The 18,810-nt window shown below is 30.5% G+C and overlaps 1 protein-coding gene across 2 annotated transcripts; it reads left to right on the top strand.

The window, feature by feature from the left end:
* The first annotated feature begins 11,457 nt into the window (after positions 1–11,457).
* On the top strand, positions 11,458–18,240 carry LOC129314647 (immune-associated nucleotide-binding protein 9-like). Of its 2 annotated transcripts, none has more exons than XM_054958132.1 (6): positions 11,458–11,600; positions 12,291–12,540; positions 12,646–12,923; positions 15,446–15,610; positions 15,694–15,828; positions 17,834–18,240. In XM_054958132.1, the coding sequence occupies exons 2-6, from the start codon at positions 12,309–12,311 to the stop codon at positions 18,032–18,034; spliced, it is 1,011 nt and encodes a 336-aa protein (XP_054814107.1). In that variant the 5' UTR covers positions 11,458–11,600; positions 12,291–12,308; the 3' UTR covers positions 18,035–18,240. The 2 variants fall into 2 exon arrangements, with proteins under 2 accessions (XP_054814107.1, XP_054814108.1); XM_054958133.1 differs by lacking the exon at positions 11,458–11,600 and adding an exon at positions 11,605–11,704.
* Positions 18,241–18,810: the final 570 nt, after the last annotated feature.

The raw sequence follows: 18,810 nt of genomic DNA, 5'->3' as shown, positions 1-18,810 counted from the left end.
ACTCTTTTCTCTTTTTTTTTCCTTAGCAAAATTTAAACTTTGGATCGTCAAAAAGTTGCTAGCATAACTTTTTGTTAATCACTACCCTCCACTTAACACTTTATAAAACTAATTCAAATAAATATTAATTGGTAGAGAAAAATTAATTTAATTTAATTTAAATTTAAAGGTTATTACAAAAATTATTGCATTGGTTCAGAAAGAGAGATTTGGCATCATTTGTTATATTGTTACATTTTTTATGTTGCTAAAATTTTAAAGCAGTGCTTAACATCTTCATCAAATATGGCTCATATCCGTGATATCATTACAGATCAATTTTTATATTATCATCCTCATTAGTTATTGTAAAATTGATATTGGGTATTTAAGAATTAAATCTTTCTCTTTTATTAAATTTATTTTAACTAAGATATATTGAGTTACTTATTTACATAAATTTAAATGTTAATATTAATATAATTTATTTTTTTAATTAATTAGATATGTAATTTAAATAATATATTTTACTTCTTAAATAAAATGTAACAGCTTTAATAATATTATATACAAATTTATCAATAATTTAATTTTGAAAGAAAATGTCCTTTATGATAATTTTCACAGCTAAAATTGATTCTAAATAAATTATCCAAACATCTTTAACTCTATTAAAATTAACTTTAAAAAATAATATCCAAACAAATTGCGTTATAATATAATTAATTATAATTAAAATCTATCATTTAATTAATTATTTTTATAATCTATTATACCCAACTGAAATTCAAACGGATACTTAGGTTATTGAAACTAAATGGAAGCTTAGGTTGAATAGGTTAAAAATATGGATTTGCATGTGACATTTAAGTCAAAATAGTAGCAGAAATGTCTTTTAAATGAGTTGTAATTGGGTTCTAGCAGTGCTTAAACCCATTCACTCCAAGGCCCACTATTCTTCAACAAAAGGGGGGGGGGGGAAGAAAAAGGAAAGAAAGGAAAGGAAATTGCTTTGATTTTTTGGCCTCAAAATTGGGCTCATTTTGCTTTTGTTAATGCTGGAATCTTGGGGGGAAGACAATGATGTTTCCAATCTTTATCCAAAAAAAAAAATGATGTTTCCAAAAATTCCCAAGATTGCAAATCTCATGATTAATTCTTGTGACTATTTCCAAATCATTAATATTAACGTAATTCTTTTAAATATTTGTTTCCTTCATATTCATATTTCCTTCCTTTTCTTGAGTCTAATTTTAACTCCCATTTGTTATTTTTGTGATAATTTGAGATTGCAAAGACTGCAAAGATAAGTTTTTTAATTAGAGACTGCTAAGACAATTTAATATCAAAGAAGGATAAAAAAATTCTGAAATATCAGAGTTAAAATCAGGAGATGATTTGAAAATAATTTTAAATGAAAAAATACTATAATACTCCAGTTTTTCTTTTTCTTTTTTAAACTTATCAATTAATAAATAATTTTTTATTAAATGTAAATGAGAATTTATTAATTTAATGGATGGTTCTTGAAACATAATTTACCCATATTCCTTCTAATAATCAAACTCTTTCGCATTTTTGAACTTGTTAATTAACAAATAATTTTTTATTAAATACAATTGAATACTAATTAATTAACGAATGGCTATTTATTAATTAAAAATAAAAATCAGAGGTATTCTAGTCTTTTTTATTTAAAATTATTTTTTAATAAATCTCCTAATCTAATAATAATATTTCAAATTTTTTTTTATCCTTGATATTAAACACCTTCATTGGTCGTTAAATGAAGTTTTTCCCTTGGAAACACTCACAAGGATTTAAAAACAAAATAAGGCCAATATCTAGCCCAAAAGAGGCATTTCCTGTTTTTTTTTTGGTACAATGGGCATTTCTTTCCAACAGAATGGGTTTAAAAACTGTGTTTTTTTTTACTAACCTGATCTTTTTTTTTTCCTTACTTATTCAGGCAGGCTTTCTGCCTCTAACATACATGCTTGGGCCAAAAATACATACATATACTCCCTTCAAATTTTATTATTAGAGAAATTATCATCTTTGATTTGTATTTTTTTTATAAATAAAATCACCCATTTCAATAAACATTTATTACATATTTTTTAAATCATCTCTCATAATTCATATTGATGAAAAATAATTAATATATGTTTATATTAATTAACATAGGGCATTGTAGTTCACTTATTTTATTTTCAGACATAATTATTATAGTTAACTAATTTTTTTAAATTATGTGATATAATTTTTTTCTCATATATAAAAACAAAGAGTACATAATATACACTACACTAATACAGGGCCATTAATAGTGCAATCAAAAGCAAACTAACAATATTTTCAAAAGGCTAGGGGAAAATAAACGTTTAAAGGATTGGGACAGTTGTTCAAATATGAATCTAAATATGTTATTAAAGTATGCATATTTAATAGGGAAGAAATAAAAAATTTATTAATTTTTTTTGGCAAAGCAATAAGGTTTAATATTTTTTATATGGGTGAAATATATTAGATGTGACTTGTAAACATGATTATGAGGAATATTCATTTGCTTCTTGAAAACATGCAATATAATAATTTACCAATGGCGTGTAAGAAATCCCATGGGCATGATCTCCTTAAAATGTTAAGAATCTTATTTTTTTGGACTAAAATATACATATAATTTAACTTTATATAAGGTTTTATTTTTACCCCTTCATTTTGAAAAGTTTTTTTTTAATTTTTTAACTTTAACATTGTTAATTTTATCAAAAAAATTTGCATTGAATTTTAAACATTGACAAAACATTTTTGAAAATGTTGAAATATTAATTTTAAAACAACAAAGATTGGCCAAAAAATAATATTTTGAAACTAGAGGACCAAAAAGATACTTTAACTTTAATTTTTAAAAAATATTTTATAAAATTAGGAGATCATACAAAGTTAAAAATTTTAAAAATATATTTTAACCTTTTATTTTAAAAAAATGTTAAAAATCTTTCATCTCAAGGTCACACAAGGATCCAGGTCAGAAAAATTAAAAAAAAAGAAAGGTCACACAATGATGATCTCAAAGGCCTTACATTTTCATAACCAAGGATGATCCAACAAGGCCCATGCTGCGAAGCATTATCCATATAAAGTAGTGGTCAACGGAAGCGGCCAACTCTATCATCAATCTTTTATGTGATGGTATATATTTGTCGGAGATTGACGCAGATTATTTTCGATCAAAATCTTAATTCTCTACTACACCCTTCATTTTAAATTATAAAAATTTTTTAAATAAAATCTCACATATTAATAAATTTTATTAAATACACTTAACAACTTTTTAAAAATACCCATCGTTTAATATATTGAAAAAGAGAAATAATAAAAATTAATAATAGAAAGAGAAAGGGTAATATTGAGATTGACGCGTTTAATAAAACTTTAATCTACTTAAAGTGTTTTATATTTTAAAATAAAAAAATTCTTTTAAAAATATCATATAATTTAAAATAGAAGAAGAAATATTACTTTTTATGTTATTTTTTTACATCCTCTCACAAACATCATCAAACTCGAGGTTGTTTTTTTATTTATAATTTTTATAATTTTTGAAAGTATTGTTTGTGCGAGGATGTAGATAGGCGGTATGCTGAAATTTTCAAAAACTACAATGCAATTTATAAATTGAAGTTGTGCAAGAATTTAGTTAGAATAATGTGATTTATGTTAGAAAACTCTTTTGTAAAAAAAATTAGTTTAACAAATTGAAACTTGGTTAGAGTAAAATGATATAATTAAGGGAAAATAAATCTGAAAGTCTTTGTAATTTTTTTAAATTTTGAATTAGGTCTATGTGATTTATTTTGTTTTACTCAAGTTCTTATAATTTAATTCATTACATATGTTAATCCTCAAAGTTTAAAATTATTAATGAATGATTAATTTTTCTAAAACAAAAACACTTTTAAAATTTATAAAAAAATTTGATTTGACATGTTTGGCAACAAAAATTGATTTAATACGATGTTTATTTATTTATTAATTTCACGTAACTAAATTTTATAAATTTTTAATTATAAAAATCATATAATTAATTTTAAAGCAATATAATCTTTTAATCAAAAAATAAAAAAATCTTAATTTCATTTTAAAATAAAAATTTAAATATTTTAACCTTAAGATATTAAAAAAATTACTGGACCAAATTATAAGAATTCAATTAAAAAAATAAAATAAATGAGTCTAATTCAAAAAATGAGAGGAACTATAAAAATTTACAGATTAATTTTTCCTATAATTATAAAATAAATTTATATGTATAATGACTTAAAAACCATGAATCTTATGATAAATTCTTGATTTTTGCGTGTGTTATCTTTTCATAGGAGCCATGTTAATCTTTTTAATATCATTCCAATTTTACCGTCCAAGGGGCAAATTTGTACAATGCTAGCTAACTTAAGTGGTCAATGTGAGGCGGAATAGTGTAGAGGTACAGTTTTTGCGCTAACCAAAAAAGAAAATTCATGAATAAAGCTTTTAAAATGATTTTTTTTTTTCATCTTAAGAAAAAACATTAACAAATAGATTGCCGAAGGAAGCTTAAATCGGATAAACTTTAAACAACAAGAGGAAAAAAAATGATATATATAAATACATCTTTCAATAAAAATTTAAATTTTAATTTGTTATATTATAAAATAATTTTAAATGTTGATTTTATTTATCAGTGTTCTTCAATAATCTTCCAAAACCCAACTTGTTAGCTTGACCATTTTCACTTAGAGGTGCAAGTGGTATTAGTCTGTGTAGGAAGCCCATTTTCTTAGTTATGTGGTACTTTCGTGGGCTTAAACCACAGAGAACAGCCTTTAATTTGCAATAATACAGCCCACTTCTATTTGTCTCCAGTCATGAAAGCATCGCCTTTGAGATGCTAAGCTGCTTATTGCCAAATCATACTTCTCCATATTAAATGATAACGTGACAATTCAAAGGTCAAATCTAAAAAAAAAAATATTCATATTTAATATTTGATCATGTCTTAAATAAAATTACTTTTTATATATGAATAATGATTAAAAAAAAATTCTCCCTCACAGACCATAGCGTAAAGACCTCATATGGTTTGATTTAACTCAATTTTTTCTTTTATATAGGAATTAATTCACATACCAATATTGTACAAACATATTGCAAGCTAAAGAGTAATAACAAATGTTTCAAGAACAATATTAATTAATTGGAACAATGAAATAGACTATCTTGAATGAAATAATTGTAAACACTTGTCCAAAAGGAAAGCTTATGTTCCATGTTCAATGTTATTGGAGATTTCTTAGAAAACAACATTGGTGGTTCTAGATGAAGTTCTATTATTTTTTGTCATGAATAAGTACCTTTAAATTTTTGGTATGCTTCACTCTGGATAAGGTAATATACAGTTAACCATGAGTGAAAATAAGATTTGGAAATTTCATAGCAAAAGTGTTGTGTGCTACAAATTTAAAAATGTACCGCTTCAATAATCAATATCTAAATATTCAAACTAACATCAATTATAGATTTATCATAAGAGGAAAATTTTAAATTAATCATAGTAGGTATTTGAATAAATCAAAACGACAAAGTACAATCTCATAAATTCAATATATCAAAGATCAATGCTTATATTTTTTGGTTAAAAAAGGAAAAACTATCAATTCAGCACAATTATTTATTCATAGTATCCCCTAAATTCTCTTCAATGATTTTTCCTATCTTCCTTTTTAAATTTACATTCACCATTTGTCGATTTTTTATACTTACTCTTGTCAATTTACTCTTTACATTTTCTTGACGTGATTTCAATTGGCTTTTCTACATGAAGGTGTAAATCACAAACAATTAATATAACTCTTATATTCGTCACTTTTTATCCACAATACATAAGTACAAGAAGAACATATCCAATAACACAAATAATGTGAAAAATGTACTGACATATTTATCATATATAAATATAATAGACTGCCAGAACAAACTATTCAATCGACAAAACCATCTTCATATGATGAAAAAAAAAAAAAAAAAACCCATCAAAAGCAACACCCACGACAATAAACAAACTCCACCAGATAGCCTAGGAGAAATTCCAACATAATTAGATGAAAAGAAAACATAAAGAAAACCAACAACAAAATTATAGTTCAAATAACATCAAAACCCCTGGCATTACCCAACAGGCTAACATAACATCAAAAATACAAATAGAAAACAAAGGAAACGCGGCTAGAAACACTAAGCGACTTTTTCCTTACGCGCAGTCTTCGAATGCTTAGTGGATGACATCAAATTTGTTGCTTGTTTGGATGACTCACCCTCACCAGGTTCTCTTTCTTCACGACCATCTTGATTTTACCCATTGACACAGCTTGACCGCAGAACTCAAATATTGGAATGTCATCCAAGTCAAGTGAGTTCACGTTACTACTAGTCAAATTGGTGCAGCTACTTGGTGTGGTCAACAGCCCCTTGTTACCATCATTTACAGACTTGATCATCTATAAAAAGAAAAAAAGGCTGTTCAGTTGATGCAAATACAAGGGGGAGATAATTTTAGTAGCACTAAACCAGAGTCCAAACTTTGAGGCTTCGACTTTAGCTCCTATAAAGTAACCATCCTGTGTATGCTCTACCGTACTCTAACTCAAAGATTTCCTCCTCATGATAAAATCATCGACCTTCACCATCATGAGGAGCCTCTTCCCACTCACTTCATCAACTTGCTTAGGGAAAGTATCCGCCACTTTATCTTGCCAGTTCCAAGACACCAGACCGACACATGCATGAAAAGATCAACCAAATGGACATAATGCAATGCATTAAACATTAAATGATTGCCTATATCTGATCACCTCACTACTACAAAATAGATTTTTCACGTCATATTTCTAAGCATTTTCACGTCACAATTGAAGGGAACATCATACTGGGCAACTTAGAATAATGACTTATCCACATTGCAAATGCCTATGATATGAAATATCATAAACCACGTCCCCTTTAACAATAGGTGAGGTGGTTTCTATAAAATTCACATCCTCCTTATAGGTGGTGGACGTGGTTTATAAAGAAATCATGTCCCCCTCTAGTAAGAGAGATGTAGTTTCTCATTGCCTAGTTCATAAATTGAGAAACCACATCCCTCTTAATATAAGAGAACGTGGTTTCTTAAGAATCCACGTCCCCTATGATATAGGGGGACGTGGTTTTTTATCTGGATTCACAAACCACGTCCCTTTCTATCTATAGAGGGACGTTGTTTTTAAAATTTTTTTATATATAATTTGCATTTATTATACAACTAAAATAGAATTTGCCAAAATATGCCATAGAAACAGCCAATTCATACAGTGAAAGTCTAATAAATAGCAATTTATTTACAATCATTTATACACTATCACAACAAAATACACCAAATGCAATGAAAAAATAAAATGATTGCATCTATAATTATATAATTATAAAATTATTTAAAATAATAAGTACATACTTTCATGGGCTCAAAAAAAATTTAAGCATCATAATATCATATATATCATGTAAAACTAAAATTAATTGATCACATTCTTATGTCAAAACAAAAATTACATTCTTGCGTGGAGACCTGTTCAAGAAAATAAAAAAATAAGGAAAAAAAATACCTAGAGAGAAGAGAAGAGGTCCTTAGTCATGAGTGGCTGGGCTTCTTCGTCCACAAAGCTGCCGAGAGAGACAGAGGCAATAAGGAAGCTGGGAGATAAGAGATAGAGAGCGAGAGAGGGAGCTGAGAGATAGAGACAGGGAGAGCTGAGGGAGAGAGAGAGTGAGGGAGAGAGCTGAGAAAAGAGAGATAGAGAAAAGAAATGAGGAAGCTGAGATGAGAGAGGGAACTATGAGGGAGGGAGCTGAGACGGAGAAAGAGAAAAGAGATGAGGGAGCTGAGACAAGAGAGGGAGGCAGAGACAGAGCATAGGGAGCTGACACACAAATTTTGAAAAATAAAAAAGTGAGTATACACAAAATTTAAAATTTCAACATATTATATGTTTCCCTTTTAGGAGGGGGACATGAATTTGAAAATCCACATCCCCTAAGGAGGAGGGGGAGGTGGATTTAAGAATCCACGTCTCCCTCTCAGTTGGGGGACGTGGATTCTACCTAGGGGAGAGGGGGATGTGGATTGTTCAGAATCCATGTCCCCTTCCCAGTTGGGGGACATGGATTTTAAAGAATCTACTTTATCTAGTTTATGGGAGATGTAGATTTTTAAATTTACTTTCCTCTCATATTTGTGTGACATTAATTTTTTTTTAAGTCCCATTTTCAAAATGGGACGTGAATTAAGATAATAGAAAAGCCTTTTTATAGTAGAAGCGGGATAATCCACTTGAGGTAGGAAATGAACAAAAACTACAACCAAAAAAATGAAAAAGACGTGCAAATAAACCTGCACATCTACCAAAGACGTGCATAAGCATTAAGCAGGGGAGTTGATTTCATAACAAAATACTTTCGACAACACCCTCACATGCAACCTAACCATCTCCCATCTAGAGTTAATGTCATGGAGAAGCTGAAACTCCATGTTCCTCATCCCTCCAACAAAGCAAATCAATAAATACCTACCACCATAAACTAGTGGAGTGAGCGCCAACTTGAACACGCAAAAAAAAAAAAAAACCCAATGACACGAGAAAATTAAAAAAAAAAAAAAGGAAGTGCAGGAAAAACTCACTCACCACGTTCAAAAAGCCACCAACACCACAGTATCAAGTGAAAGAGCATAAGCAAATCGCAAACACATTAGCTTCTGAAAAACACCACCACAAAACACACACTCGGAACTCCAACCTTCGAGGCTAATATATAGATGAGAACAATGTCAATTTGATTTTTCAAAAAAGTGCACGGCAAAACACCAAGTCCCAATATAATCAACCTAAAGGAGAGAAAACAACTTGCCACCTAGTCACGAGATATGAAAATAGGAAGGCTTATGGAGAAAACGTGGAGATAGAAAATTGATTGATGCCAGATGGTGGGGAAGCTTAAATGAATGGGTGAAATGGATGAGGACTATAGCAAATCCACTGCAAAAGTTTTCTCAAAGCTAGCACCAAGTCATTCAGGCTTCCATGTAAAACAAAGGACACTTTTGTCCAATAAAAAATGACGCGCTGAGTCATTATTGGATTATTACTGTTCAATTACTGTAGCAGGTTATCTAAAGTTTAGATAAGTAATTGATGATGATGACTTTGAAAGGTGATCAAATTGTACGTTTACCTTTTAAATATCTTTCGGGAAAAAAAAAATAAAAATGATCTTTTTTAGATTTAAAAGCAAAAATTAATATGCAATTTGGACTTGAATTATATGTCCAAAAGTGATTTAACTCTAAACTAGTATTTCATATATCTTGAATTCTAAATAATAAAATTTGAGATAATTTCATCTTTACTGTCCAATTAAAACAAATTTTTATTACTTTTTAAAAAAAATGGGTTTTTAGGTGCAATTTTAATCAAATGAGAGTAGGACAGAGAGTAAGTGAAATTTGAAGAAAAATCTCACATTAGGCCTAATTTGTTTTAAAAATAATGGACACTTATTTTAATTTAACTACAGGATGGAATTGCCTTAAATTTAATTATTTAAAATGTATTAAATATAAATTTAGAGTTAAAATCATGCCTGGATGTTTAGTTTAAATTTAAATTTCATATTAACCTTAAAAATAATATGTATTTTGTAACAGAAACATGCTAAAATTTGAAATTTAAATTCTATATCAAATTCAGATCAATATACTCGATTAAATTTTTTCTGGCTCCAATTGTATTTCCTGGCCATTGACCAAACAAAATTGAGAATAACGTCGTCTCTTGAGTCAAACAAACAAACAAAAAATAAATAAAAAAACAATTAACGTCGTGTCGTTCCGTATTCCTTACCTTCCTTGCCGCGACCGGCGAGATTTGGAAAGAGTTGGTAAACTTACGTTGTTGCCCTCGTATCATCTAAATTACAAAATGAAGTTACATTGTACAATTAATAAGTAGCAATTAGGTAAGTGACATGGCATATGATTTTACCTCCAGTTAACAATGAAATTAAAACTTGTTGCAAAATGAAAAGATTATATATATATATATATATACACTCCCCTCAATTAAAAAATATAAGGTATTTTTAATCGAATCTCAACTTTTAATAAAGTAATTACTTATTTTTAAACTAACCCTATATTTTATATTTATTCCTATTAAACACCCTATAATAAATATAAAATCATTCATTAATAAGGACAATTTAAAAAAAATAATGATTACACCTCAAAAGATTAAAAATACTTTATATTTTTTAATATTTAATTTTTAAAAAAATACCTTATATTTTTAAAATAAAGAGTATATTCAATATCCACTCAACACTTTTTTTGTTGGCAAAAGCAAAAGAGTATTATTAATCGAATATTTTTCTTCATTTATTTATCTCTTAGTCATAAAAAATAATTTTATTTTGGATTAAATGATAATTTAAACTTTAAATTATAAATTCAAAAAAAATTCGCCGACAAAATCTAAAAAATAATTCAAACTTTAAATATGTGCTTGGTGCATTTTAATTTTTAAATTAAAAATAAAAAATAATTTATTTATCTCTTGGCAATTTCCCTCGTCAGTTGTCACCAAGCTGCACGGTCGTATTTACTACCACGAGCGGAATTTCTCTCCAACCTGGGACGCTGCCTCCTAACGTGTCGGCTGCAGTTAATGGCGTGGCCTTCTGCGGCACACTTTCTGGGCAAATCTTCTTTGGCTGGTGGAGATTCAAGCTCCTCACCACCGGCGTCGGAAGCCTAGCCATGGCCGCCGCAGCCGTCAACGATGTCGCCGCTTGGATTCACCTTCATTGGCAGGGCGTGTCGGAGGAGTGGGAGAGAGAGTGGCCCACCGCTCAAGTTAACGGACGTTAATTGTTTAGGTGTGAAAGCCGCATCACCAACGGTTTCGCTGCTTATCTTGGATGATCACATTTGGATAATATTTAAAATATTATTTTATATTAATTTATTAAAATAAAAAATTATAAAATAATTTTAATAAATTTTTTATTTAAATTTAATTTAAATGATCTAATTTGATATTAAAATTTTTATAATTAATTTATATTAATTATTTATATAAATTTTATATAATTCAGCAGTTCAGATATAATATCTATACTATATAAAATACATTTAAAAAATTTAAAATATTTAATTATAAAAATTTTAATATTAAATTAAATTTTTTAAACTAAATAAGATCAGATTATAATTTTTATAATTTTTTATTTTAATAAATTAATATAAAATAGTATTTTAAATTTGAACCTTTTAGATTAAAATTTGGACGGTTCAGATGTTATCTTTTAAAAGAGCACGCGGGCTCACCCATGAGATGAGCAGGGAAACCGCTCCCGCATCCACCGTAAACTCCCCTTTCTTCAGAGTAATCTTCGGACTTAAGCTGCCAAGTCTAAGTTTTACCTTTTACCCATTATCACAATATATTCCTAGAGTCGCTTCTCTGTTATCCATATACGCTATTCTTCAAGTAAGTAATCTCACACTTCATGTTCGTTTTGCTATATTGCTTCGATTTTGTGTGAACCCTTTTTGTTTCCTTGCTTTGACTTGTACTCTACAAGACTATATCAGGTTTGAGATTAGTAATTTCCAGAATAAGTTCTGGAATGATTTGTTCTGTTTTCAACGATCATGAAGTTGTACATAGAGATAGCTTGAGTTTTCTAGTTTGCTTTTCTTTAGGCTCGATCATCGTGAATTGGACTGGATCGTTTCTGTATTTTTTGGTCGGAGTCTTTCTTTATTGGTCAAATTGTGGATGTAGAAGGTGGATGTGTGTTGTTTAATTGTTGAATTACCATCTTTAGAAGGTATATCGCGTTTGATCCTCGAGTGGCAGACTTGAATTCTTGTTAATTGCTTTGGATTTGGATGTGCAAATCCTGTAGGTTGTAGTATATAGCTTCTGTTTTCTGCTCATACACTGCTTTCTCCGGCAGATCTTATTAATTTTTTTGTTTTTGCTAACAAATTTGTTTGTTATGACTTGTAATAGAACTTAATTGATTGAATATGACTGTCTAAGTTAATAAACATCGTTGACCTGTATTTGAGAGCTTGTTTCTTCCTTTCTGCTAAAATTTTTGGAGTTTACGTGCTATCTTATATTCATATTTAATATATGTTGTAATATTATATTGATAATTTTTGTCATTAGGCAACTTGAATTTATATCATGGGTGGAAGTTCAATAGATGATGATTGGGAGCTTACTACCTCAACTAATGAGACCCGAACAATGGTCTTGGTTGGACGTACTGGCAATGGAAAAAGTGCAACAGGTAATAGCATTCTTGGAAGGAAGGCCTTCAAGTCAAGGGCAAGTTCATCTGCTGTAACAAGCACTTGTGAATTGCAGAAAGCTGTGCTAAGAGATGGTCAAACTGTTAATGTTATTGACACCCCAGGTAAAATACAGTAGCTCGTCTTATTTTGCTATTCTCTGTGGCCTTTGATTTTGCAATTTCACTGATTTTGTTATTTCTAAGCGTACCTGTGAACAAGCTTTGCAGGACTATTTGATTATGCTGTGGGATCTGACTTTGTTGGGAAGGAAATTGTAAAGTGCATTGATCTGGCCAAAGAAGGGATTCATGCCATCCTTGTAGTGTTCTCTGTCAGAACTCGCTTTTCCCAAGAAGAACAAGCTGCTCTTCGTAACTTGCAGACATTGTTTGGAAACAAAATAGTTGACTACATGGTTGTGGTCTTCACTGGAGGGGATGAACTAGAAGACAATGATGAAACTTTGGAAGATTACTTAGGTCGTGAGTGCCCAGAGCCTTTACAGGTTTGTTTGAGCATGATCTTTATATTAATTACTATTCTTACAAAGGACCTAAACCTTTAAAGTTTTCTTAAGCATTTTTATTTCCATGAATTGCTATTTTTTTTTCTTTTTTGTTTCTTTAGCCCATTGAATTGGCCCTCGTGATCTGTCCTCCTAGATGAGTTGCTGTGACTGGCTTTCTTTTTGGTTAGGTTATTTTTCATTGCTCATATCTTCATCAAATACTATTGACTGTCAGTGCTTACTTAAGCTTCTTGTTTCTGCTGTATTGATTCCTCATCATCAAAAACATATTTTCTTATTTGCAAAAGAATGTACTATTGCACGTTGCTGTCCTTATTTATTGGTCCAGTAACCAATTTTATTTTCTCACTGATTTGCAATTTCAAGTATCATTCTCCATTATCCAATATGATTCTTTTGCATTGCCTCCAATCCTGTCATCTAAATTTGTAAGAAGTGCTCACAATTGACAATTTAGTGACAAAATGACTCCAAAGGAGCAGAATATGTGAATTGACAATCTCGTGTGTCTCTCAGGGTTAGCTCGGTCATGATTATAATGGGCTCCAAAGAAAATATTTTTAAAGGCTGTAGCACATGATTTTCAAAATTGAGAACCTCCATTAAATAAGGGGTGGAACATTGCAAAAAATGGATAAAACAAGGAGTAAAATGCTATGAAAGGAAATTAGTTAAGAGGTCAATGTGCAATTGACCCACCCAAAAAGATTATAGGCTCATTTGTTTAAGTTTAAAAATCAAGTGATTTTCTGTAAAGAAGTGGCTTTTTGTATAAGGATTTTATGAAAGATGGAAGTTATTTTTTGTTTGGTTACAATCTTAAAGAACTTTTTATTTGAAAATGCTTCTCAAAACAATTAGAGTTATTGAAAATAGCGTGTGAAACAATTTGAAATCTATTTTTTTAAAATTTATATTTCACGAGCAAGAGTTTTTGCTAACTTAATTTTCTTCAACGTCCTTCTCTCTTTTGCATCCTGCAAAACTAGTAGAGTGCTAGCACAGCAGCCACTCAAAACCTATTATAAAAAAAATGATCATACTAGAATTGAGAGAGAGGAGATAGGAATGGTTGTACAAGTCTAGAAGGACGGGTGTGAACTGCTGAATATACTAGGGCAGAAACTATGATGCACATATCCATTAGAGGAGAGGATCAGAATCGGATGTTTATTTTTGCTTTCTTCTATGTGTTCAGTTATAAGTTTTGTTCCTTTGGTGTAAATGAAGATAGGATTGTAGCAGTGTTTTATGTGATTAGGTCATGATTTATATATTGGAGGCACTCCCTGATTTATTACAGCATTATTGTTTTAGATTGTTGCATTGATTCTCTAACAAAATGTCCACTTTTATTTCATTATTTCCTCCCAGCCATACCATCACTGTTATTTTGGTATCTTTTGCATCACATGAACCCTTGAAAGGGGTAGGTAGATTCTATTGCCATTTGATTGTAACTGTTAAGTTAGTTTAGTGTCATGGCCATGATTGTGTTGGTTCTTGCTTTTTGACTTGAAAGTAAAATACCTTTGAAATACTGTTGTTGATTCTCTATCAGGGTGTGATCAAAGAAATAGAGAGTTTTATGGATTAAAGGCATGACTCATGAGGGCTAATCTACAGGAATAAACTGTGCTCCATACAGTATTCTCGTTAGTTAAGATGGTCTAATGTGGATTTGGAATCCCCAAGCAAAGAACCAAACAAGCGTACCAAACAAAATTATAATGTGAAGAAACTATTCTTTTTTAGAAGATTTAATTTAATTTTATGAGTACTTACCATAAAATGTTAACCTTCTAGTCCTGTCAAATAACTTCCTGTCATTGTCTCATTGGTGTCAGTATTATAAAATGTTAACCTTCTAGTCCTGTCTCATTGGTGTCAATATTATAAACTGAAGATAACTGAGAGAATGAGAAGAAGAAACTGAACAAAAATATGTGGTTGTAGCTTGAAGACCAATACGCCAATACATGATACAAATAGTAGGAGAAAAGATGCCATTCTCTCATTACCAAGAGTGATGCAGGCTGAAAAGAAAAATAAATGACTCAGATTTAGTTGAAAATGTCTCTTAAGTAAGTAAAACAAACATTTGAAAAATGAAAAAAGAATTAAGAAGAAAACAATAGTACAAAAAACGGCAAGAAAATGTGGTAAAATAGGGTAACATAGCATGATAAAAAATGGGATGCTTTAGGCACATGACTTCCCTTTAAGCTGGAATTTAAATATTCAGCATTCCCAATTTAAATTTCTTCCCCTCAAAGTTGACTCAAGGAACACCTGTTGTTCTGTGAACACCTACTATGGGATGTCAACCTTTTAATTCTTGTTAAATCTCTTTATTGTCCTTTTTCTTGTTGGCTTCAGTAATATAATATAACAATATATGGTTTTGCTTGAATATCTTGGAATGTAGGTGTATAGTTTGTCAAATTTATACCATGTGAAACTTTGTTAACCTTAAAGTCAATTTTAAATTTCTGTAGGAAATTCTTGTTTTGTGTAAAAACCGGTATGTGCTTTTTGATAACAAGACCAAGGATGAAAAAAAGCAGTTTGAACAAGTTCAGCGGCTTCTTTCTCTTGTAAACATGGTCATTGCACAAAATGGTGGACAACCTTATATGGATGAGTTATTCACTGAGTTGAAGGTGAATGTTTCTGCAAATTTTTGTCAATCTTCTTTACTTGGTCTTTGAATATATTATATTAATGAATTTGCAATTGTCTGCAGAAAGGAGCAAGGAGGCTTCATTACCAACAATTAGAGGTCGAGGCCTTAAAAGGATATTCAAAAAGTGAGATCAAGGAGATCAAGGAACAGATGCATCGTACTTATGATGAACAACTAAAACGAATTACTGATATGGTACCTTCCAAGTCCTTGCGCCTCACACATATTTTTCCTTGTCATTTATTGTTTTTGTATTAAAAAAATATTGTATATATTCATTATTTGAGAATGATAACAATCTGCAAAGACACTCTGTTCTCCCTGAAATGATTGTCATATGAATGGAAATTCTATTAGCTTTCACCATATTCTTGTGAACGGTGAACACAAACACTAGCTTGTGATGTAGGATGGTTTAATTGAGGCATTTTTGTTGCTATTGGTCATCAGAGAGAATTCTTATAATTATATGATGATTCAGAATATATTTCTGCGTGTTTGTGTGTGAGAATTTAAGTAGATAGTTGCACTATTTGGTTACCCCATGCACTCAGATGGTATTCTCTTGATCTCATCAGTATTCTTATAAAAGAAATATACTTTGTTATTAGTGGGGGAATAACATATCGTCTCTTGAACAATGTAATTATAAGTTACATTACATAAACTCTAAAATTAAACACTACCCTCATAAAAAATTTGGCCATAAAACAAACTTTAGCAATCACAAAATGTGGAAATATGACCAACATCTATGAACCTGGTGAATGTTGCATCATACCTTGCTCTTACCCTTCTTTTTCTCAAATCTCTCTTGATTAAGGTGTCACATGAGATTCTTGTGGATTCTCAATGTTAGTTGAAGTGGTGTATAAGTTTAGAGAGTTAAGTGTGGCAAAAATTGCCATAATCGAGATATAATTATACTATAGTTTAGGAGACTATATGTGGTTTTCCTATTATTTTTTTCTTGAATCAAAGATTTGCTGCGGCAGCCTTCCTTGCCCCGCATCTGAAAGGATTTGATTTTGAAAACATGACATGCCTCTGATTGTTCGGCTTAGAAACTTTGACCCAAATATTGGTCTCCGCTGGTGAAAATAAAATCTTTTTATATCATGTTTTGTTGATTCAAACGCATCAAAGTGGGCAAAGATTGCTGACGGAGAGTAGAGTTATGATTTAGGATTTGATGAGGAATTTGAGTAAATGCATTTTTGAGCAAAGGATTTTATTTTCGCATGGCATTCTAGTTGCAATAGGGTGCCGAGTATTTGTAGTTGAGTGTCATGAGGAAATTGGTATTTCTCATGGCATTTCATATGGATTGCACGATGCCATTATCAACAATAAACTCTTTAGATGTATCATTCACTCATAAATCTCTTTTGATAATTTCCTTAAGTATCCTTCATGGTGTTTCATAATTAATATCTTGTCAAAACAGAAAGTAAATGGATTTTATGACAAATTAATGTAGATATAGTCTGAGAAATTTTCTTTTCTGTTATCTATGTTATCTATGTTCGTTCGATAAAGATAATCATGAAATCCCAGTCTTGAAAATATTCTAGCATGCTTAGCCTCTGGAGTAGTTTTAGTGTCCAAGTTGTTTTCATTGCAGACCTTAGCTACTAAGCAAGGAATGTCTAAGGCTTTTGATTGAACTTGATCCCTGTTTAACTCTGATCTGATTTTCTGGCAGTGCAATCACCAACATCGTTAGTGAATGTCGGCTATTACTTCGTATTCTTTTACTAATTTGTTTGGACAAACGTACTGCAAATGCTATGTTTTAGGTTGACTCCTACCTTTGTGGACAATTATGTGAAAATTCTGTGTTGTGTGCCCCACATGTACATAAATTTAATGGCTCAAATTTGATTCAATTATATGGGGACTACGGGTTAGATTTGAACGGTTTCATGTATGCATTAGAAATTGGAAGGACATGGGACGGGGCAAAGGGGGGGGGGCTGAGTATCATGATGTTTAATGTTTTTCAAGCCGATCTGGTTAATCAAATTGGTCATAATTAAATTAATATTTTTAGCTTTATAACTGAAAATATGAGAAGAAGATTAAAAGGATTGGTTTTTATTGGTTTCTGATTGATGTTTAAAGGTTTTGGTTTCTTGGTTTGCCTTGAATTGGCCAGTTCAGTGCAAGTTTAAGTGATGTACTCTTTTATTTCATAAAGGTTGAGACGAAGTTGAAGGAAGCAACTGCTAGGCTTGAGCAACAATTGGCTGAGGAGCAAGCTGCGAGGCTTAAGGCAGAGGAGATTGCATTTTTAGCTCAAAAGAGATCAGATGATGAAATTCGGAAGCTTCGGGAAAATCTGGAGATGGCGCATGAAGAACTCCGTAAACGAGGCGAAAGCCGTTGCGCCATTCTGTGATGGCTCCTCTTCATTACTTTGGAAGAGTTATTATTGTTTATAGATCCCATCAACATGACTAGCTCTCTCATGTAAATGTCTTCGTTATGCAAAAACGTCTTAATTATTTGCGGAGGGTACCATTTTATTTGAAGAGACAAATTCTATTGACTTACCTGGAAAGACGTGTGTTGGCATGGTAATGTTAATTTTTTTTTTTAACTTTATACTTGGTTATATTTGGGCCATCTCATCACTTTGATAGTGAATGGAGTTTTAGAATTGTAAAGTGTTGGAGGGTTTAATTTGCCAATGGCTTTTATTTACCTTATATAATTTTGTATAGGTTATCTATATTCTTTTTATTTGAAATGATGGATTGCGCTTTCTAATGAGTTCGATTAAAAAGAATGAATGCCAGCCAAATTAAAAGTGACTCTTTGAAAGGCATTTTTTACATTTAAGTACAGGGTAAATATGTAAATTTGGCCTTCAACTATTTTTTCACCATCATTGTGTAGCATATAATTTTTTTTTTATGAACATTAACTTTCCATGTGGAGCTCACAATTTTTTATTGAAAATGATGTGGCACTTCACAGCAAATAAAAGTGTAAATCTAGTTATGAATTATTTTTTTTTAAAAGTATTGAGTAGCTTTTAGTATAAAAAATGGAGCATCCACTACCTTTTCACCAATTTAATCAAGCACTACTTATTTTGGACTTATGAGATTCACAACATGTCAACCTTTTCAAGTTTTTTGTTTTCACACGGTGCCAAAATTAACTCGTCTG

Source organism: Prosopis cineraria, unplaced genomic scaffold (assembly GCF_029017545.1).
Source record: "Prosopis cineraria cultivar Desert tree isolate PC_DT_omini unplaced genomic scaffold, ASM2901754v1 PC6, whole genome shotgun sequence".
Classification (NCBI taxonomy): domain Eukaryota; kingdom Viridiplantae; phylum Streptophyta; class Magnoliopsida; order Fabales; family Fabaceae; genus Prosopis; species Prosopis cineraria.
This window is presented reverse-complemented; position numbering and strand designations above follow the sequence as displayed.

Coding starts and splice junctions, on each gene's coding strand:
- LOC129314647 (XM_054958132.1), top strand. CDS start 12,309: ATGGGTGGAAGTTCAATAGATGATGATTGGGAGCTTACTACCTCAACT. Junction 15,611..15,693: donor AGTTATTCACTGAGTTGAAG/GTGAATGTTTCT, acceptor AATTGTCTGCAG/AAAGGAGCAAGGAGGCTTCA. Junction 15,829..17,833: donor TAAAACGAATTACTGATATG/GTACCTTCCAAG, acceptor TATTTCATAAAG/GTTGAGACGAAGTTGAAGGA.